The 23,188-nt window shown below is 45.7% G+C and overlaps 1 protein-coding gene across 1 annotated transcript; it reads right to left on the bottom strand.

The window, feature by feature from the left end:
* Window positions 1-6,499: 6,499 nt before the first annotated feature.
* SELENON (selenoprotein N) lies at window positions 6,500-22,833 on the bottom strand. The gene is made up of 2 exons (XM_068238511.1): window positions 22,700-22,833; window positions 6,500-11,191 (listed from the first exon to the last, which is right to left on the bottom strand). The coding sequence occupies exon 2, from the start codon at window positions 11,187-11,189 to the stop codon at window positions 9,501-9,503; it is 1,689 nt and encodes a 562-aa protein (XP_068094612.1). The 5' UTR covers window positions 11,190-11,191; window positions 22,700-22,833; the 3' UTR covers window positions 6,500-9,500.
* Between the last annotated feature and the right edge of the window lie 355 nt (window positions 22,834-23,188).

Raw genomic sequence — 23,188 nt, 5'->3', positions numbered from 1 at the left:
CAGAGCAGCTAATTAGTATACATAGGATGTTAACCCCATGTCTGCTTCCATGAAAGCAGGAAGTACACACTGCAGGTTTATTGCAGGATTTGTATTAGCTGTAACAAAAAAATGTTTTTCTGTAAAAGTTATTATGCTGTTGCTTATCTTTTAGAGTAGAGAGGAAGTTCTGAGTTCAGGTCCACTTTTATCATTCACCATCACAGAAATAAGCATGTTCCTGAACCAGTTATCAGCAATGTCTATAAAACAGAGGCATTTTAAATGAGAGTTTAAAAAAAGAGCGTGGTGACTTTGCCGTAGGCCGGGGTTGTTCCGTTAGCTGACTTTCGCTCAGCGACAGGGAAGCAAAGTGACATGAGGCAGACGAGACGGATCAGCTGTGACTCCCTACATGACAGATGTCAATCGTTTTCCGGTTCGATCCGTTAACAAAGTAACTTTAAGATGAAACCATCATACAGACAAGCGGATATAAGGAATCAAAGACGATGAGTCTCGTCTGCTGCTGTAGAGAATACAGAAATGTGGCGGACGTATAAAACAGTATATTGTGAAACAAGAACAATCGCAGTAGTCTGTGCTTTCATGGAAGTTCATCCTCCACACATACAACTCCCAGCGCTGCTCTGTGCACTGACTACTCAGGCTGTACGAAGGCCAGGACAGCCTATCAGCTGACAGGGGGCGTGGCACTGCTCTGTGCACTGACTACTCAGGCTGTGCGAAGGCCAGCTCAGCCTATCAGCCCAACAGGGGGCGTGGCACTGCTCTGTGCACTGACTGCTCCGGCTGTACGAAGGCCAGGACAGCCTATCAGCCGACAGGGGGCGTGGCATTGCTCTGTGCAATGACTACTCAGGCTGTACGAAGGCCAGCTCAACCTATCAGCTCAACAGGGGGCGTGGCACTGCTCTGTGCAATGACTACTCAGGCTGTACGAAGGCCAGCTCAGCCTATCAGCCCAACAGGGGGAGTGGCACTGCTCTGTGCACTGACTGCTCCTGCTGTACGAAGGTCAGGACAGCCTATCAGCCCACAGGGGGCGTGGCTTAATGTGACAGAACATGCTATCTCCCTCCTGCACGCCCATGCCCCTAAAGAGGGCGTGGCTCCGACTGACTGGTCAGGAGCCTTTTCTTTTTGCATTAACAATCCCATTTTCTGAATGATTGACTGTCCGACTGGATCATTGCGATCGATCGGCCCAACCAACTGGGGAGAAAATGATAAACAATCAAATCCCAATAGAATAATCATTCTTAAATTCAGGTCAATGCAGCAATCGATAGAATGATAATTTGTTGTCATTAACGGCACCTAATCCAATATATCGTACGGATTGTGCCGGAATTAAGGGGAATCTTTAAGAAATTTAAACTACCTGCTTAATGTTCTCCCCTTCCACAAAGGTCCAACCCACTTCCTCCTTAGTCTCCCCTCCCACCCCATAAAAGGAAATCACATGATCTCCGATTGAATGCAAATTGCATGCAGCTTGGGATTGTGCCAAACAAACCTCCTGTCGATTCTGACTGACCCAATTACAAGCTCTATAAATCCACATACAGATTGCACTCAGGTTTGAATTAATTGTATCTCATCGGCCACCTGTAGTCCCCATAAACATGGTGGTGGGAGTGGCACCTGTTCCACCCAGCTGAAGCCACGCCCTGAAAGCAGCGCACACTTCCTGTTGATAGGCCGGCATGTATAACGTTTGATTTTGCCAGAACAGTAGTGGAAGTTGTATTGTACATAATTTAAAACACTGCATCTTGAAACCATAAAATACTATCATAGTAGAAATAATTGTCAAATAGAAAAATAGTGAAACTATGTATACAAGTGTTAAGATAATACAGTATAGGCAAAAGGAAAAAAAACAAACAAACCCTCTTCATCTCATCTCATCTGTGTGGAGAAATGGAGGGAATTTCTGCATAGCAATACTGTCTGGCCTCTCCCTTGGGGCAAATCCATAAAACATACAGTATGTACCACCTGCTACCCCTGGTACCTGCGCCCATCACCCATTACCCCACCATCCATTACCCCCCCTACCATCCATTACTCCCGCTACCTGCGCCTACCATGCATCAGGGCCGGTTTAAGGGGCTCCGGGCAAAACTGAAGCGTGGGCCCCCTGGCCAAACACTCATCTCTCCCACCTCCCACGGCCATTACCTAAATGCTCCCTGGGGTCCTTGCGTGTGAAGCAGCAAAGCAGCAGCAGCTGTAATACTCACCTCTCCCAGCAGGCGGCAGCTGCACAGTCTGGACACGCTTGCAATGCTGTCCTCCTCCTTCTCTATGACCCGGAGTGGGTTATGTGTAAACACATGCTGGGTGATAGAGAAGGAGGAGGACAGCAGGGCAAGAGTGTACATACTGTGCAGGCGCCACCCGCTGGGAGAGGTAATTACTGTGGCAGCTTTTTCATATGCAAGGGCTCCGGGGAGCAGTGCAAGCAGCATTTGGCAGCGCTGGGTCCCTGCAGAGGTCGAGGCCCTGGGGCAATCGCCTCCTTTGCCTTTATAGCAGCGCCGGCCCTGCCATCCAATACCCCTGCTCTCTGTGTGTCATTATCACAGATCGTAAATAGGATGAAATGTCAGGAACAATACTAACCTCTACCAGCAATAGAGCTGCCCAGTGGGGTAGGAATAGTTCTGGCTTGCAGGCAATGTTAGTGCAAGTTGTATGCAGCGTCAAATTCCGAGCTGCTTGCAATTTGCCACTACCGGGATTTCATTGTATCTGTCGGGTGTCGGGTTTGCAATTTCAAACGTAAGAATAAGAAAATAGGAAAATATTTTGAATTGCTGAAAAATCACATAGCGACATGATTGCCATGCGATTTTCCCGTGCTCTTATACTTTGTATAGGAGACCAATCGCACAAAAAATGCAGCAGACGCGACCGATTGCGAATCAGCAGACCGAGTACCTAGCATTGTGCGATCCTAGTGCACTCTGGTTGCAAAACACACTTAGTGGAAAATAGCCCTGGGGGAAGCCCCGGGGGCAGTGACATCACTAGGCCAATTTCCGAAAGATTTCATGCTGAAATCGATCGGGAGTCTGCCTGCCGTTTATAGTGCCCAACAGATGTCTCTCCAGTCAGATTCAATCAGTGAGAGATCTGTCTGTCGGTCAACCTGCCTATACATCGTCTGACTTATGGACACCTTAGACACAACAGGCAGATCGATAAATGGCTGGGGGTGGGATTTTCGGGGGTGAAGTGGGGTTCATCTCAAAATGGGCCTGGAATGCTTCAGGCCCCTTTCACAATAGACTGGTGCGGTAAAATGACCCACCGCAGCCCAATGAAAGTCCATGGGGCCATTCATACAGAAGCGGTACAGCGCTATACGACAGAGGTTACATTTTCACCGCATCCCGACACAAGGACAGATTGACGTTACCACTTGATTCTGCAGTGACGTGCGGCGAACCAAAAGTCGTGTAAGTCTATGGCGACACAGGGATTTTTAAAAATGCGCGGTGGCATTGCAGCGCGTATTTCTGAAACAGGAAGTGAGCACAAACGAGCGTCACTTCCTGTTTGGCTGTCAGCCAGAAGGGGATTACCGTATATAACGCGGTAATCCCCGAAGGCTTGTTTTTGACGGCCTCCGTGTTCCCCAGGGTACGGTGTGTCACCATAAGGAGCAGCAGTTTTACACTACAGTCAGCTGGTCTGGGGACATCACGTGACTGGTTTACCCCAACCTTCATCCTAGCTTACACCAGTAAAAAATCTCATTCACACCTAAAACAAAACAAAAACACAACACTGTTTGCATATCACACTCGAGTAACAACATCATAACGCAATTGAGAGGTGATAAGGATATAAAATGGCATTTATCATGTAGAAGAGATGGGCTGATCCCCTGGATCTGATGAAGAAACGTTGGGGAAGTCAGGCGTAACCCATTTGGAGTAAATTTAGGACCACGCCATCATGTATAACGTCTTTTCACCAGTGCCGGGAGAGCCGCCCATCTCTCTCGTTACAGCAGACATATATATATACCGTATATAAAAGTCGTCTTACACAAACGAGGACCACTCAGGCCACCTTTAAGTAAACAAAACTTCAAAAAGTCCTACTGGTGCATAGGTAATAAAAACACAACTAGGCTGACTTACCCGAGGTCTCTTGTCTGAGACAGAGGCGCTATATTTGGCTCTTGACCCGACTTTGCTCCCTCCAAAAATTGTTTGCCTGAAGAAGCGGGACTGTTACCCGTGAAACGCGTTGCACTTTTGGAGCTCATAATAAATGTTACTTTAAACTTGAAGTAACCTGCCCGTTGTCTGGTCATTTTTTCAGAAGGGAGGTGAGTCCACCCACTTCCCCCTTTTTAAAAATTTTAACTAATTTTACTCTACTTGGCGCCTCTGTTGTTATACCACATAACTGTTTAGTCCACCCTTGGTGGAGGGGTGTATCCCTATTTTCTTCTATCTACAGAGAGCGACTTCTTAACCCTGAGCGGGGTCAGGTTACAATTCTCCCCGCCTGCTTATCCAGTGGTTGCCTTGGAGGCGACCCGTCCTTGTGAGTATAACCATTGTGTGTGTTTGCATCAGACATCACCTCATTAACATACTACACCATATTGGGCTCTCGGTTCTCCCCCTTTCTTTCAAGCCGTCATTCAAAAAGTATCGGCAGCAGACGTTTCAACACTCTCTTTAGTGATCTGGTTTGATCTTATCTTTGAAGACAATAGAGAGGTTGGGCTCTGCTTTGGAGAAACTGTGTATGGCTATCGCAATACAAAACAGGAATATACATTCTGGAAGTCCGTCAAGGTTCCTTTCACACTACATCGATTGCGCTGCAACAGACAATATAATCGCATCACAACGCAATTATATTTAAATTGGGTCTTTAACACTGGACTTTTACGGTGCAATGATTTTCGATGGCACAACGCACTGCATGCGGTGCTTTACCATGTGATGCACGCATGATGCAAGCATTGTCTATGGAGTGTACACTGCACTGTACGGGTCTCATCGCAGCGGTAGGCTATGGTGTGACTTCACATGACTGTTGGGTTGCGATCCTATTTTTTAGGTTGTGCAACTCAATGTACATAGTGCGAAAGCAGCCTTAAACCCACTTCATGGTGCACAGTGCATTCAAAAACAGAAACATTTCAAAAGCAGCTAACAAAGGCAAACCAGTATTCAAATTTGGATTGAAATAATGTAAACAAGGGGAATTTGTTTAGCACATTCTGGTGCTTTCATTTAAATGATAACTGTAACCACCCACCGGAGAAAAAGTTAGATAGTCCCAAGGAGGAAAGACTCTGGGGCCCATATGCAATAAACTTTTCTCCTGAGTTGTCTCTCGGAGATAATTTTTATATTCTCTTTAAAGAAAACTTGTAACAAAAAAAACCAAAAACTCTCTAGGTCAGGCATGGGCTAACTTGGCCCTCCAGCTGTTAAGGAACTACAAGTCCCACAATGCATTTGCCTTTATGAGTCATGACTGTGGCTGTCAGACTCCTGCAATGCATTGTGGGACTTGTAGTTCCTTAACAGTTGGAGGGCCAAGTTTGCCCATGCCTGCTCTAGGTGATAGTTATCTCGGGAGGGGGAAGCCTTTAGAACTTAACGAGGCTTCCCTCGTCCCGGCAATCCAGCGCAGCGACCCCCTGAACAGAGGCGAGGTAAATATTTACCTACCGCAATCCTGCGCAGGCGCACTAGCAGCTCTTCCTTCAGGCTAAGGCCGAAATAGCCGAACCCTTATCGATCCGCTCTACTGCGCAGGTGCGACTCTGCACAGTAGTTGTCAGCATTTGTCGGGCAAGTTTTGAGGGAGCCATCGCTGGATTCCCCCAGGCTACAGAGAATGTGGAAGCCTCATTGGGACCCTGAGGCTTCCCCCTCCCGAGGTAAGTATCTCCCAGAGGGAGAATTTTTGGTTACAGAGTCTCTTTAACTTTTAAGCATTTTCCAATTGAAAAAAGTACCTAAAAGTGGGTGGAAAAGTACTATCAAAATTATTCTGAGTATTTTTCTTGCTTGCTGGTGATTTAAAGTGAATGGGTACTGGTTCAAAAACAAAAAAGTCAGATACTCACCTAAGGAGAGGGAAGACTCGGCCCTAATGAGCCTTCCCTCTCCTCTCCGGGTGCCCGGTGGATCCTCCGTTCAAATCCCCCCCGCGGGGACTTCAGAAGTCTTCGGGAACACTCGGGCTCCCGAAGACGGGCCGCTCCATACTATGCACGCGCGAGTGCGTCATACAGGGCGCATGCGCATGCGTAGTATGGAGCAGCCCGTCTTCGGGGGCCCGAGTGCTCCCGAAACATCCCTTCAGCGGCTGACGTGGCAGTATTTGGTCGAATACTGCTACGGGGGATCCTGCGCGGGACCGGGCACTGGGAGAGGAGAGGGAAGGCTCATTAGGACCGAGCCTTCCCTCTCCTTAGGTGAGTATCTGACTTTTTTGTTTTTACAACAGTACCCATTCACTTTAAAAGGCATTTTATGACAAGGGCCCATATGCAATTAACTTTTTCCCCTACGTTTTCCCCACAGTAATATTTTCATACCTTGCCATAAAATGCTTTTTAAACAACCAGCAAGCAAGAAAACACTTACAATAAATTTGATAGTACTTTTTCACTACCATTTGGGTACTTCTTTAATTGTGAAATGCTGAAAAGTAGTTTTTTTTTTTAGAGAAGATGAAAATGATCTCTTAGGAGAAAACTCAGGTGAAAAAGTTAATTGCATATGGGCCTGGATCCCTTAGATCAGGGTTCTCAAACTCGCGGCCCGCGGGCCATTTGCGGCCCTCGGTACAATATTTTGTGGCCCGCGCCGGCAAAAGCGACACGGAAGCAAACTATTTTACCTTATAGTTTACTTCAGTGCTCCCAAGTAATCCGCTGCATCCCCGCCGCTAAACGAGGGCTGCAGAGCCCCCAGATCCCCCGGGCAAACATCCACGACTGCCCTGAGGGGCAGAGCTTCCAGCTGTAGCTCTGCCCCTCCTGACGTCAATCACCGCACGGATAGCCGCCTCTCCCCGCCCCTCTCTGTGAAGGAAGAGTGAGAGGGGCGGGCAGAGGCGGCAATCCGCCACGTTTGATGTCAGGAGAGGCAGAGCTGAAGCTGAAAGCTCTGCCCCTTCCAGGAAATGCCGGCAGATTGCCCCCCGGGCGATTTGGGGGCTCTGAAGCCCTCGTTTTGCGGCGGAGACACGGCGGATTACTTGTAATGGGAGCACTGAAGCGAACTATAAGGTAGGACACTTCATGTTCAGAAGAAATAATTAAAACTGTTAATAATGACATTTGAGGACTTTTTTTGTGAAATCCCTTATGCGGCCCAGCCTCATCCTGACTTTGCCTCCTGCGGCCCCCCAGGTAAATTGAGTTTGAGACCCGTGCCTTAGATGCTTCCCAGTCCTCTCTGCGTCACCTCATTCCATCCCCGGGCCCCCGTTCAAATTTCCCGCTGGCTTTCTCTTCAGGTCTTCTTGGACACACTCAGGTCTCAGAGTACTTCCACAGATGGGCGGCTTTGTACTGTGCTTAGTACGGAGCCGCTCATCCTCGGAGGAACTCGGATCTCCAAGCACTTCCACAGCCTTCAGAGGAGACTGAAGACTTCTTGGACAATAAACTTTTTCCGGGAGGTGGTTACAGGTATCCTTTAAAGTCAAACTTCAGTCATAGAAATTTCCTTAGTCCTGTGCAGCACTTAGGGCTCTTTCGTACGGGCAGCTGAAGTCAGTGAATTCCCCACCTGTCAGTTGCTTTTGTGCACCGGCAGCGCGCTTGTTAGCACTCGGTATCGGCGATGGACATGGGGCGCCTCGTGGAGTCACGTCTGAACGTGGCCACAGCCGTGCTCAGATGCGACATGTACCGGTTCTCAGCTGCCGGGTAATGACACTGCATATGGCTGCTTGTGATCATGTGCTATTTCCACTTCCTGTTTTGTCCCTGGGCCCTTTTCCTATAGGAGTAGTCTAGCAGGAGAAAGCGATCATCTGCAGAGCGTTTTGTCAACTAAGCAGCCAGTATGTGATTGGTTTGTGCTGGTTTTCATGAACAGCCAATGAAAGATGACTTCTGTTACTGCTTACTGCCATTCGCTCTTTGCCTTGTTCAGGAAGTGTGGTAAGAGAGATTCATTTCAGGGCAGCTCCACTTGAACTAACCGGAAATTTCTATCTGAGGTTAAAAACCCATCACTCACAACACCTGACTCTACGTACCAATATTTTAGGATGGAGCTTTAGTCCAATGTGTATTTTTGTTAACGGTATTTTGGATTGTGCGAGGAACTATAAAGCCTGGTACTCACCTTCATTTCTGATAAAAAAATGACTGGACAATGTTACCACCTCCATGTAGTATGAGAGTCAGCAGATTTTGAATACGCTGGACAGACTGTGTAGGCAAACCCTCATAGTACATGGAGGTGGTAAAAGTGGTCAGTGATTGGCCAATCAAAATTGAAGGTATGTATCAGGCTTTAGAAACTGTCGGTTTTTACTTTTTCTTGTGTCCCGGTTAAGCAAATTCCACAAACTTCCATGTACCTGCGACAGCCATCGGTCTCGGGGCATAAAGTGAGGAGATTCCCAAAATTTTTTATAGCTGCCACCAAAGAAAAGAGTTGTGCATAAGTTTTTCAGTGACAGCTGAAAGAATAGACAGAGAGCATCGACTTTCCCGCCAGTTCAAAACTTTTGGGAAGAAAGCATGGGCTTCCCTCAACAAAAAGCTTCCTGTTGGGGAAAGGAAGTAAGTTTTGTAGAACCCATTCGAGACGTTAGTGCTTTCCAACTCCAGTTCTTGAGGCCCGAGGACCTCACCCATTTTTGGATCAGCACAAATTAAATGATGGGACTGAATCAGGAAAGTTGTGGTTGATCAAGCAGAAGACATTTCTCTATTCCTCAGTCCATCCTAAACCCTGGCATGGATATGGCCCTTGAGGACTGGAGTTGGATAGCCCTGAACTACAGTAATGGGCAACCTTCCCCCGGGCACACACCAAATACCAACAGCAACAAGGACAGCAGTAACATTACAACTATTTGGGCCAGAGCTCTACCCAAATTCTCAAGTTGTAAGACAAAATACAACGATCCACAGCAGAAAAACAGAATTCATCTTCCATTGACCTGACTGTAGTAAACATACAACATTTTAAAGTACAGAGAGCGATTAGGCTGGTGGCTACAAATCATGTGGTACAGATAATTGTCCATCAACTCCTTATCTCACCTGTCCCTCCAACAAGCCATGTTCTAAAAAATTTCCTGAGATGGTACAGTTTTGGCAGTTACCGATCCAGCAATGTTAATTGTATCACCAGTTAAAAAAAACAGTTAAGGAAATGCTAAAAACATGACTTGTTGGGACTATCTGAGGACCAGTGTTGAGAGACACTGGTAAACAATGGCACCTAAAATGTTAGAATATTTTTGGATGTATTAAACTAGGAATCAAAAAATGGCTTTGCCTTCTCAAGCCCTTCCTTCAAAAACTTGACATAGGTGGAGGTGGATATGTCCTCCATACCATCAGCAAAGCTGAACAAACTGGTGTCCACATCCTCGGGCTTCACTGAAGTGATATCTAAAAAGTAGTTGGCATTAATGTGATGGACTACAGTCCCATTAGGAAGGCAGATCATCATTTCCACCGGGAAGTTGTACTTCTCCAAGTGAAGCGAAGCAAATGTTGCATATGATTTGTTTTCTTTGTTGTTTTGGAGCTCCTCGAGTTCTTTCACCAGCGACCAACTGCTGACGAAGCTCTCGTTGAGCAAAGCAAGGACGGGCAAACTCTCCAGGACTGTCTCCCTGAGAGTTCGCCCCGATCCTCAGCAGGACTGATCGTCTAAGGCACCCCAAAGTAAGATGGAGTGCACAAGTTTCTTTTCAGCAATAGCCCTATCAAAAGCTTCCATGAAGGGAACATAGGGCACCTTTTTAAAGGGGTACATGGTGACCTCAAGTTTTTTGGCAGCCTCCTCCATGCTTATTTCAGACTGCCAAATGATATCCTCAAATACAAACTCTAGGGGTTCCCCTCCAGAGGTCCGACTCTCAATGACTGCTCCATTCTCATCATAGATAACCGCAGGAATAGAAGGGCCTATAGACTCTATTTCCATCTGAGGCATGTAGCCAATGTCGACCTCCATATTACTGCTTTCACTTGCTCCATACAGCCATTCCATATCAACATTCAAAGTCCGGTTATTAGGGACATAGAGCTTGAAGTCTCTCACGTGAGAGCCATCTTTGGAGAGGACTATATGACCAGTGAATTGACCAGGAGAAAACCAAAATGGGTAATTGGGTGGTTCATTTAGCTGGAACTCTGCATGAATCCGGAAAACAATGTCATAGTAGAAGTCACTGATGGCTCGGATACAAGCTACTGAGCCTTGAGGAGCAAATCTGGTTTTAACGAACGGACGAGGATGAAACATGGACAAAAGTTTGTGAACGATCACTTCCTTTCCTTTTGGAGGAGGTGGATATAGTCGATTGTTAGGCAGGTAACCCGTGAAAATGTTTAACTCACTTGGGACTATCCACCAAGGCTCTCCAAGGTTCTCTTTGTTTTTCGGTGGAAGAAAAGCCTTGAACTGCTTGGCAAAGAAAACAGTGGTAGGCGTTACAGGCACCGTCCAGTTTCTAAGTCCTGAAAGGGCACTGTTAGTGATGCCCAAGAATCCATCCTTGCTCTTAGTCATGGTTTCCATTAGCAACGGCTGGAAATGTGCAGTCACAGAGAGGGTCTCACCATTGGGATCCAGGTCCTCATCTTCATAGTCTGATGCTGGGGTGATCCCAGTGAGCTTTTCGGCTATCGGTTTAAACTCTTCAGGGCTGATGTACATATCTCTGTTGGTGTCCAAAGAGGAAAAAAGAAAGAGTCCCTCAGGGCCGAGGGCTCTCAGTGCCGCCTCCTGCTGTCTGACCAGCTCATTGTCACGGTACAGCTTCACCCCAGTGAGAAGGGCAATTACTAAGAAAACAACTGTAATACACTTAAAGAATTTACACCATGAGGGCATCTTTTCTTCCTGGCTTTTTTCTTTGTCCACCGTTTCTTGATGTGCATCATTGTCCAGCTCATGTCCTTTTTTCCTTTTCCGAAGGTCAGTGGTCATATCTGCAAGAAACAAACAGTTATCTCAGGGGTAGCACCATTTTCCTACTAGCAGGGGTTAACGAGATGCTAACCACTCCTCCTTTCATGCAAATTTTATGCAGTCTGGTACTGGGCCAATGAAATGCACTTCCTGTTGATTTTGATTGGCCCAGTCCAGGGCTGCATGCCGTGTGGATTACATTTGTATGCAAGCCGGAATTACTGGCCTCTCACTGCACATTGTTTTCAGCACGCAAGTTTTTTTTTTTTTTTGCCATAATTAATTTAAAGAGGAACTGTACTAAAAATAAAGTAATGAATAAACATGCTATATATATATATATATATATATATATATATATATATATATATATATATATATATATATATACACACACTTTTTTTGCCCTATTTATGAATGTATCACGGATGGCGACATCTTTAGTCCTGTCAGGTGCAGCTCTGTGGAATGTTTGTACACTGAGAGTTCCGAAGCCAGTGAAAATAATGCCTGGTCTCCCAGCATGCTCTGTGAAGATAATTCTGAATAGTTAAACTGCCTAGGCTGTGACATCATTGGGGGGCAGGGCTTCATATTATTATACAGCAATATACAGATATAGGAAGTGTTTCTGATAGAAAATTAACGTAAAAGTGGGTATCCTGAATAATTAACTGGATTTTACTATATGTCACTACTGTGCCTCTCCAATTAGAAAAGATTTTATTAACTAGGGCTGTGTTTATGAGAAACAATTTGGACAAGTTTGTAATGTATGGACATTGCATTATTGTATAACTAGGCACAACTTGTTACTGCCCTGAAGAAGCAGGGCCAACATGCGAAACGCGTAGTCATAGTGAAATACATTTATTTTACAGAGGCAGTTCTATGACTGTCTCATTCTTCTAGAGAGGTAGGCTAACCTATCACTCTGGATTTTAATATTTTAACCACTTCCCAACCACAGGTTTTTTTTCCTCCTTAAAAACCAGAGCAATTTTCACATTATGCTCCTCCCACTCATTGTCCAATAACGTTATCGTTGCTTATCACACCAAAATGATTTATAAATTGTTGGGGTTTTTTTCACCACAAATTAGGCTTTTCTTTTTTCTAAGAATTGCACATTGTACAAAAATTAAAGCATTGCTAATTAATGCAAATTTATGATCACATGCGGCTGAAATATAGATTTAGAGCAAGCCTTTAAACCTTTAATCGAAGCAGAAGGATTTTTGTACCATAATTTTAAAAGCACAATTTTTATAATTAGACTTCTATAAAATGCAGTCATAAAAATTTGAAGGTGAACTAGGGATCAAAATGCTCTTTAAAAGCAAATCTGAAGCGAAAAAAAAAAAGTTAGATACTCACCTACGTAAAAGAAAGACACTGAGTCCCATAGAGCCTTCCTGGCCCTCTCTCCCCGCCCTCGTTCCTCTGATGTCCTTTATTCAAAATCAGAGCTCAGCTGTACACTCGTCACCGAGAGCTGCCAAAGACGGGTGCCTCTATACTACACACTCTTAGACCTGGACTTATGCCCGCGCAGTACAGAGCCGCTCATCTTCTTAAAGGGATACCGTATGGGGGTCGGGGGAAAATGAGCTGAACTTACCCGGGGCTTCTAACGGTCCCCCGCAGCCACTCACCGATGCTCCGGCCCCGCCTCCGGTTCACTTCTGGAATTTCAGACTTTAAAGTCTGAAAACCACTGCGCCTGCGTTGCCATGTCCTCGTTCCCGCTGATGTCACCAGGAGTGTACTGCGCAGACACAGACCATACTGGGCCTGCGCAGTGCGCGCCTGGTGACATCAGCGGGAGCGAGGACACGACAATGCAGGCGCAGTGGTTTTCAGACTTTAAAGTCTGAAATTCCAGAAGTGAACCGGAGGCGGAGCCGGAGCATCGGTGAGTGGCTGCGCGGGCACAGGATGTCTGCGGGGGACCATTAGAAGCCCTGGGTAACTTCAACTCATTTTCCCCCAACCCCCCTACAGTGTCCATTTAAGTACTCGGGGATGCAAGTGCTTCTGAAAGGGACCTGGGTCTTCTACCAGCCCCGTGCAGCCATCCTGTGCCCTCGCAGCCTCGTTCGGATCCTCCTGTCCCCCGCCGGCAGCTACTTTCGGCGACAGGCCTGGCCACGCATCTGCTTTTTCGCGTACCTGTCCGCAATAGCGCCCTCTATGCTGCTATTGCGGTCAGGAACGCAAAGAAGCAAACGGGTGGCCAGGCCTGTCGCTGAAAGTGAAAGTGGCTGCCGGCGGGGGACAGGAGGATCTGAGCGAGACTGCGTGGGCACAGGGTGGCTGCAGGGGGCTGGTAGAAGCCCCAGGTGAGTAAAACAATTTTTTTTTCTCAGACTTAAGTGTCCCTTCAAGGCTGCCCAAGCAGGGCCAAAGACGTATTTTTGGTCAAAGAAATTCTCTGGGGCCAGCAGTAGAACGAGGGCACAGAAAGAGGACTTGGAAGGCTCTATAGGTAAGTCTCTCTCGTTGTTTTTTTGATTTGTTGTTTTAATCTCCCTGGTGGTAACCCCGAGTCAGGCTCTGGGTGGAAAAAAGAAAGCAGGAGCGGTAATACCGAGCCTGACTCGAGGTAGCCACCAGGAGGTATATGCAGAGCCTGCAGCGCAGCGAGTGTTTCAGCTCACCTACCCCGGGATCCAGACGCCGGAAGCCATTTTTCTTCCTGTCCTTAGAGGCTCTGGATCCCTCTGGTGAGATTGCCATTTGTCGTTATGACAATAGACGGCGATCTCACTATAATTAGAAGGGTAAAGCGCCACCCGGAGGACAGTAGGGGGAATTACAGAGCTGGATCCCAGTAGGTTAGTAATTTGTAGGGCTGCTGCAGATCTTTCTGAGGTATGATTGTTTTCCTGGTTTTAGGGTCTAAAAGGCCTCAATTCGCTAACTAGTCTACTGATGGTTTTTAGTCTACTGATGGGTTGGTGTAATGTTTTAGACCTGTTTTTAGACCTGGTCTAAAACATTTGGTAATTATGTCGGTAAAGCAGGGAAAATTATCAAAAGATACAATTCACAAAGGCAAAAAAGGCATAACCACGTCCACTTTTTCTGACAGAGATTAGACCAGCTGATTTCTGTCAGTCATAGCTACTCGTTTGTGAATTGCGTGTTTTCATAATTTCCCCTGCTTTACACAACTAATTACCAAATGGTTTAGACCAGGTCTAAAACATTGCGTAACTATTAGTGAATTCCTTTTTGATGCAACTGGTTTACACCAAATCATCAGTAGACTAGTCTAAACTGCTTAGTGAATTGAGGCCATAGCGTGTGAAAAAATTGACCACTTTTAGATCCTAAAACCTGGAAATAATCATACCGCCAGGGAGGTTAATAAATTAATAAATGCATTCAAAAAAAGTTACCTAAAGTAAAAAAAAAGAGAGAGAGAGAGAGAAAGATTGTGCTTTAGAACAAAAGAAAGAAGCGTGTACATCAATAATGCAGACAGCCGTCGATAATCCTCCGAGACGTATAGATTTCTGGCTAGACTGCGGTGAACTTGCTGCCGGAACGGAGGGGGAGGGGCTGATTAATCCAGGAAATGGTGCAATTAACGTATAAACCTACAATAATGTTTCCAGTGTGATAGCTTTTCATCACGGCGGAAGAATATCATCTATCAGAGGAGGAAGCGAGACGCAGGAACGACCATCATTTCTTACGTCTGGGTTACCGCGAACGGATGGATGATTGTGCCAGGCACGGAGCGGAATGGGCAGCCGACCATCTGCTCTCACCTCATGAAAAGCAAATTAAGCGCAGTGTCAGCCTGCAGGCTTTAACCTCAATCAATGACCGTCACCCAGTCCAGGATGGATCCTCCAGTAAGGAAGATACCCGCATGCAAAGCCTCTGATGGAAGCTGCACTTTGCATACAAATGCTTTTTAAAGAAAACCTGTATATACAAAAAGTTCCCCTGGGGGGTACTCACCTCGAGTGGGGGGAGCCTCCGGATCCGATCGAGGCTTCCCCCGTCCTCCTCTGTCCCATGGCGGTCTCACTGTACCCCTCCGAACAGTGGGAGGTAAATATTTACCTCCCAAACTCCACCGCAGGATCGGCTTTTCCGGTCAGAGATAGGCAGAAATTATTATTTCATATTTTTATATAGCGCCGACATCTTCTGCAGCGCTGTACAGAGTATATATAGTCTTGTCACTAACTGTCCCTCAAAGGAGCTCACAATCTAGTCCCTACCATAGTCAGATGTCTATGTATGTATTGTGTAGTGCATGTATATTTTAGTCTAGGGCCAATTTAGGGGGAAGCCAAGTAACTTATCTGTATATTTTTGGGATGTGGGAGGAAACTGGAGTGCCCGGAGGAAACCCACGCAGACACGGGGAGAACATACAAACACCTTGCAGATGTTGATCTGGCGTGTACCCAGCGTTGCAAGGCGAGAGCACTAACCACTACGCCACCGTGCTGCCCGCTCTACTAGGCAGGCGCAAGTCTCCTGTGTAGTAGAGCGGACCCGGCAGAGATTGGTTATTTTCACCTATCTCCATGCGGAGACCCGCAACAGCGCCCCCGCTGGAGCCTGGAAAGGTAAATAAATCAGCGCTTGTCAGGCTTGTCGAAGGAGGATTCCGGGACGCTTCGGGGGAGCCAGCACTGGATTGCCTGCAGCTACAGCGGAGGGGGGAGCCACATAGGGACCCTGAAGCTTCCCCTTACGGAGGGGAGTACCCCCAGGGGACCTTTTTTTTGTTACAGAGTCTCTGTAGAAGGACAACTGTATTGAGAAGTCTATGTAGGCTGCCATATTTATTTCCTGTTAAACAATACCTGCCTGGCAGCCCTGCTGGTCTATTTACTTATCACATTTTGTGTGCACCAAATAAGAGTCAGGTAAACTGGGGAATGATCATTTATCAACAAGAAAAGTAATAGAGATGTGTAACTTTTGGATTGCCTGGTTATCATCCTTATTACTTGTTTACCAGATCAAAATAAAGAATTGAAATTTGATTTTATGCCCGACAGTCACACTTTTAATCATACACTTTGATGTGAAAGGGCTGGCACCATGTCAGACTTTAGGCGGCAACAGCGCCACCTAGCAGCAGCCATGATTTCCTATGTCCAACATTGGACCTATACTACAAAATGCCAGTGTTGTGCAGGGTTAAAGCGGTATTGTCACCATAAAAATCAAATTTCAAGAGCAACTGGTCTGAGTGTATTAAGTGATAAAGATGCTAATCCTGCATTCAAAACTTTCAAAACTTTTTCTGTTGTTATGATTTGGAGTTATCACATACTTAAGGAGCACTGGCCCTTTAGTAGTCGGTGCCAAAGAATTGCATGCTGGGGGTTCTTTTTATCTATAATGTATTCCTCCTCTTTCCTTTATTTCCCTGCCTAGCCGCTTATCTGAAACCTAATCCCCTACTCACTTGTGTTTACAAGCAAGGCAGAGGCGACTCAGCGATTGGAGGAGACAAGAAAAAAAGTAAAAGGGCAGAAATGACATCATGAGTTAGCCTTAACTGTGGGCAAAAGACATGGCCCCCATCACTAACAGAATTCTCGTCATTTACTACATAACATTCACTGAAATCAAGACGTGGACAGTATAATACATGTGTTATGTAAGTAGATCAAGTATTTATCTACTTATATATGTGTTTTTTCCCTGGCATAATATGGCTGATCCTACTGCTTTAACAGCTACTGCTGTCCGTAAGGATCAGGACATAACCCCTCTGGCGACAGTTTGGTCTGTTGCTATGGAGAAAGAAAAGAAAAAACAGTGTGAAGAAATGAGGGGGAACATTGTGGAGGGAAACAGCGCACAGAAAAATGTTATTTCTCCAGTGTGCTTGCAAGGACATTTGGGGTACACTTGCACCCCAAAAGTCCTTTTTGACTGTCATGAATGGGAAAAAAGCAACAGCATTAAAAATGTAGGATTCAGTTCACATGAGATTTGGCAAAGTCAGCTTTCTATGTGAAAATAAATGTATCTATTTCTAGGGTTTTTTTGTGGGGAAGTGGGTACTGTAGTGCCTGAACATGACCCACATAAACATGAGGAGAACATGCAAACTCCATGCAGATAGTATCCTGGCTTACATCTCAAGCCCACTGCTATAGGCACTAAATGCCCCAGGCAACAGTGCAGTCCACTAGTTGTGTATGAAGACTTTCACTATAACAGAATGATTGCTATTTGTTGGCTCGCCCTATTTTTTTTTCTTTTGTGTGGCTTTAACAAGGACTTTATCTAGTTACAGTTGCTTTGGTTTCCTTTTGAGGATTTCATGAAAATGTGACATTGTACAGTCCCTACACTCAGATTAAAGAGAACCCGAGGTGGGTTTCTGACATGAATATCAGGACAGAGGCTGGTTCTGCATACAATGCCCAGCTTCTGTGTCTGTATAGTGCGTCCCCAGGCCCCCCCTGCACTCTGCTGTCCCCCAATATAAAAACCACCACGCTAGCGACATGCAGCTTGTCGCTAGCTGGCTGTTTACATTGATGCTGTCATTTACCTCTGCTCCCTCGCCTCCTGTATATCGCCGCTCCTCACCTGTGTCCTATCCCTCCCTGCCTCTGTAAGCTTCCTCCAATCGGCTTACAGAGGTGGGGAGGGAAGGGACACAGGCGAGGAGCGGCGATATACAGGAGGCGGAGGAGCGACAGGTGAATGGCAGCACAAAGGTAAACAGCCAGCTAGCGACAAGCTGCATGTCGCTAGTGTAGTGGTTTTTATATTGGGGGACAGCAGAGCGCAGGGGGGCCTGGGGGCACAGTACAAGGACACAGTGGCTGGGCATTGTATGCAGAATAATAATAATCTGAACATTTGTATAGCGCTTTTCTCCTGTCGGACTCAAAGCCTCTGTGTCCTGATATTCATGCCAGAAACCCACCTCGGGTTCTCTTTAAGTACAATCCTGCAGCATCAAAGAAAGAAGAGCCCAACAGCTTAGACGTGAAACGCGTACACTGTGCTTGTATAGCAAGACGTTGCTAGCTTATCAAGTCACAATTTTATATAAATGTTTGCTTGTCTTGAAAAGCGCTCTTAAAACAAGTTACCTGCAATCCAAGGTTTTAGGCTCGGTTCACATTTAGCCCATGTTCTGCTCCGATGAGCGGAACGCACCAGCGGAAGCAAGGCTTTCCTGATGGGAAAGTTCACATTGCTGCGCTCCCTGCGTTCCGCTCACCGGAGCAGACGTTCCCAACATGCACGATCCTTCTGCTTGACGGAGCGGAACGCAGCGGGAACACAGCGCAGGAGCTTGGTTAGCTCAATGTGAACCGCTGCTTACTGTACATATAGAGCACAGTCAGGGCTGGATATGTACTGTTTACCGCCCAAGGCCACGGTCAGCAGCCGCCCCCTTCAGTATAGGTAGCCAGATGACCCCCCCCAGTATAGGTAGCCAGTGAAGCCTTCTCCCTCCCTCCAGTAAAGGTAGCCCATTGACCCTTACCTCTAGTATAGGCAGCCAGATGACCTTCCTCCCCAGTAGAGGTTGACAGATAACCCTTCCCCCAACTCCTCCAGTTTAGATAGCCTAGTGATTCCCCCTTCCCTCCGGTATAGATAGCCTGATGACCCCTTCCCCACCTTCCCTCTAGTATAAGAAGCTCTCCCCATCTTTAGATAGCCTGATGACTCCCTACACTATAGGTAACCAGGTGACCCTTCCCCTTTCTCTTGTATAGCCTGCTGCCCACCCTGCCCTGAATCCTGTGGTGCCCTAGGCCATAGCCTATCTGGCTTAAATCCGGCCGTGAGCATAGCGCATATGAGAGGAGCTGCGGGGAGGACAGATGTGGGGGCAGATAGTATACTGAAGAAATCTATATAGTAGTATTTTATAAAGTATCATAAAAGTGACAGAAGAGGATCTCTGGAGAAGGGAGATGTTGGGGCAGATATATATATATAATACAGAAGCACAGTTTAAACTATATGTGAGGAGAGCTACTGGGAGAATACAGGAGAATAGCACATGGGTGAGGAGCTCAGGGGAGGGCAAATGTGGGGGCAGGTAGTAGTATATAGAATGATAGTACAGTATATATAAAGGATAGCACATGGAGAGGCGCTCAGGGGAGGGGTGTGTGTGTCGTGTGTCGTGTGTGTGTGTGTGTGTGTATATAGTGCATGGAAGGCAGGTAGTAGCATATAAAAGCATAGTATATATAATGCATGGGAGGCAGGTAGTAGTATATAGAAGCATGGGAGGCAGGTAGTAGTATATAGAAGCATAGTATATATAATGCATGGGAGGCAGGTAGTAGTATATAGAAGCATAGGGAGGCAGGTAGTAGTATATAGAAGCATAGTATATATAATGCATGGGAGGCAGGTAGTAGTATATAGAAGCATAGTGTATATAATGCATGGGAGGCAGGTAGTAGTATATAGTGCATGGAAGGCAGGTAGTAGCATATAAAAGCATAGTATATATAATGCATGGGAGGCAGGTAGTAGTATATAGAAGCATAGGGAGGCAGGTAGTAGTATATAGAAGCATAGTATATATAATGCATGGGAGGCAGGTAGTAGTATATAGAAGCATAGGGAGGCAGGTAGTAGTATATAGAAGCATAGTATATATAATGCATGGGAGGCAGGTAGTAGTATATAGAAGCATAGGGAGGCAGGTAGTAGTATATAGAAGCATAGTATATATAATGCATGGGAGGCAGGTAGTAGTATATAGAAGCATAGGGAGGCAGGTAGTAGTATATAGAAGCATAGTATATATAATGCATGGGAGGCAGGTAGTAGTATATAGAAGCATGGGAGGCAGGTAGTAGTATATAGAAGCATAGTATATATAATGCATGGGAGGCAGGTAGTAGTATATAGAAGCATAGGGAGGCAGGTAGTAGTATATAGAAGCATAGTATATATAATGCATGGGAGGCAGGTAGCAGTATATATAATGCATGGGAGGCAGGTAGTAGTATATAGAAGCATAGTGTATATAATGCATGGGAGGCAGGTAGTAGTATATAGAAGCATAGGGAGGCAGGTAGTAGTATATAGAAGCATAGTATATATAATGCATGGGAGGCAGGTAGTAGTATATAGAAGCATGGGAGGCAGGTAGTAGTATATAGAAGCATAGTATATATAATGCATGGGAGGCAGGTAGTAGTATATAGAAGCATAGGGAGGCAGGTAGTAGTATATAGAAGCATAGTATATATAATGCATGGGAGGCAGGTAGCAGTATATAGAAGCATAGTGTATATAATGCATGGGAGGCAGGTAGTAGTATATAGAAGCATAGGGAGGCAGGTAGTAGTATATAGAAGCATAGTATATATAATGCATGGGAGGCAGGTAGTAGTATATAGAAGCATAGGGAGGCAGGTAGTAGTATATAGAAGCATAGTATATATAATGCATGGGAGGCAGGTAGTAGTATATAGAAGCATAGGGAGGCAGGTAGTAGTATATAGAAGCATAGTATATATAATGCATGGGAGGCAGGTAGTAGTATATAGAAGCATAGGGAGGCAGGTAGTAGTATATAGAAGCATAGTATATATAATGCATGGGAGGCAGGTAGCAGTATATAGAAGCATAGTGTATATAATGCATGGGAGGCAGGTAGTAGTATATAGAAGCATAGGGAGGCAGGTAGTAGTATATAGAAGCATAGTATATATAATGCATGGGAGGCAGGTAGCAGTATATATAATGCATGGGAGGCAGGTAGTAGTATATAGAAGCATAGTGTATATAATGCATGGGAGGCAGGTAGTAGTATATAGAAGCATAGTATATATAATGCATGGGAGGCAGGTAGTAGTACATAGAAGCATAGTGTATATAATGCATGGGAGGCAGGTAGTAGTATATAGAAGCATAGTATATATAATGCATGGGAGGCAGGTAGTAGTATATAGAAGCATAGTGTATATAATGCATGGGAGGCAGGTAGTAGTATATAGAAGCATAGTATATATAATGCATGGGAGGCAGGTAGTAGTATACAGAAGCATAGTATATATAATGCATGGGAGGCAGGTAGTAGTATATAGAAGCATAGGGAGGCAGGTAGTAGTATATAGAAGCATAGTATATATAATGCATGGGAGGCAGGTAGCAGTATATATAATGCATGGGAGGCAGGTAGTAGTATATAGAAGCATAGTGTATATAATGCATGGGAGGCAGGTAGTAGTATATAGAAGCATAGTATATATAATGCATGGGAGGCAGGTAGCAGTATATATAATGCATGGGAGGCAGGTAGTAGTACATAGAAGCATAGTGTATATAATGCATGGGAGGCAGGTAGTAGTATATAGAAGCATAGTATATATAATGCATGGGAGGCAGGTAGTAGTATATAGAAGCATAGTGTATATAATGCATGGGAGGCAGGTAGTAGTATATAGAAGCATAGGGAGGCAGGTAGTAGTATATAGAAGCATAGTATATATAATGCATGGGAGGCAGGTAGTAGTATATAGAAGCATGGGAGGCAGGTAGTAGTATATAGAAGCATAGTATATATAATGCATGGGAGGCAGGTAGTAGTATATAGAAGCATAGGGAGGCAGGTAGTAGTATATAGAAGCATAGTATATATAATGCATGGGAGGCAGGTAGCAGTATATATAATGCATGGGAGGCAGGTAGTAGTATATAGAAGCATAGGGAGGCAGGTAGTAGTATATAGAAGCATAGTATATATAATGCATGGGAGGCAGGTAGCAGTATATATAATGCATGGGAGGCAGGTAGTAGTATATAGAAGCATAGTGTATATAATGCATGGGAGGCAGGTAGTAGTATATAGAAGCATAGTGTATATAATGCATGGGAGGCAGGTAGTAGTATATAGAAGCATAGTGTATATAATGCATGGAAGGCAGGTAGTAGCATATAAAAGCATAGTATATATAATGCATGGGAGGCAGGTAGTAGTATATAGAAGCATAGTATATATAATGCATGGGAGGCAGGTAGCAGTATATATAATGCATGGGAGGCAGGTAGTAGTACATAGAAGCATAGTGTATATAATGCATGGGAGCAGTGTTGCCAACTCATCCCTTTAATTACTGACACATCTAAGTTATTCAGGTTCTGGGGCTATTTGCACATAATCAGTGCCTTAACTGCATCTACCTAGCCACAAAACCTGTGTAATTCATATGTGTCAGTAATTAAAGGGATGAGTTGGCAACACTGCATGGGAGGCAGGTAGTAGTATACAGAAGCATAGTATATATAATGCATGGGAGGCAGGTAGTAGTATATAGAAGCATAGGGAGGCAGGTAGTAGTATATAGTAACATAGCAAATATAACGCATGCAGAGGACAGATGTGATAAGCAGACAGCACGCCGCTGGATCACAGCTGGACCGCGCGCAGCTCTCCGCCCAGCGTTCCATGTTTACAAACACGGCGGGGTGAATGGAACGTTCAGGGATGCAGCGCGCGGGGATAATAGCTACAATGTAACCATCACAGCGCTGCCGCTTACCTGCCGCTCTCCTGCCAGACTGAGCCGCTCTGCACCGCTGTGCCCACTAGTATCCCTCATGGGGGGACCCCAACACTTGTCCCCGGGAACTGCAGCCTCCTGAGGACACCGATCCTCCCCCGCACAGACACATCCAGATGTATAATCCACACTGTATGCCTGAGGAACGCGCTGTGCGCAGAACATACATCCACAATCCTCCAATATCTGCCTCTCCCCCCGCACTAGGAGGATGATGGTACGGTCCAGGGAAAGAAGCCTACGTGCCTCCAGCGGCCACGCCCACCATTAACCCGTGCAGCGCCGGAAGGAAGAGTACCAGCAGCAGGGGCCGGAGGGGGGACATCTGGTGGGCTGCAGATGTCGGGGGCTGGCTGGGAATTGCAGTCACACCCGTGTGCAGACTGATTACAGAACATTCAGCGTGACTCATTAGCTACAGAGACTTTTCCAAGTTTGGGAGGTTCAATGTTTCAAGTCCCTGGAAAT

Source organism: Hyperolius riggenbachi, chromosome 5 (genome assembly GCF_040937935.1).
Source record: "Hyperolius riggenbachi isolate aHypRig1 chromosome 5, aHypRig1.pri, whole genome shotgun sequence".
NCBI lineage: Eukaryota > Metazoa > Chordata > Amphibia > Anura > Hyperoliidae > Hyperolius > Hyperolius riggenbachi.
Note: the sequence above shows the minus strand (reverse complement) of the source record. Positions and strands in the feature narration are given on the sequence as shown.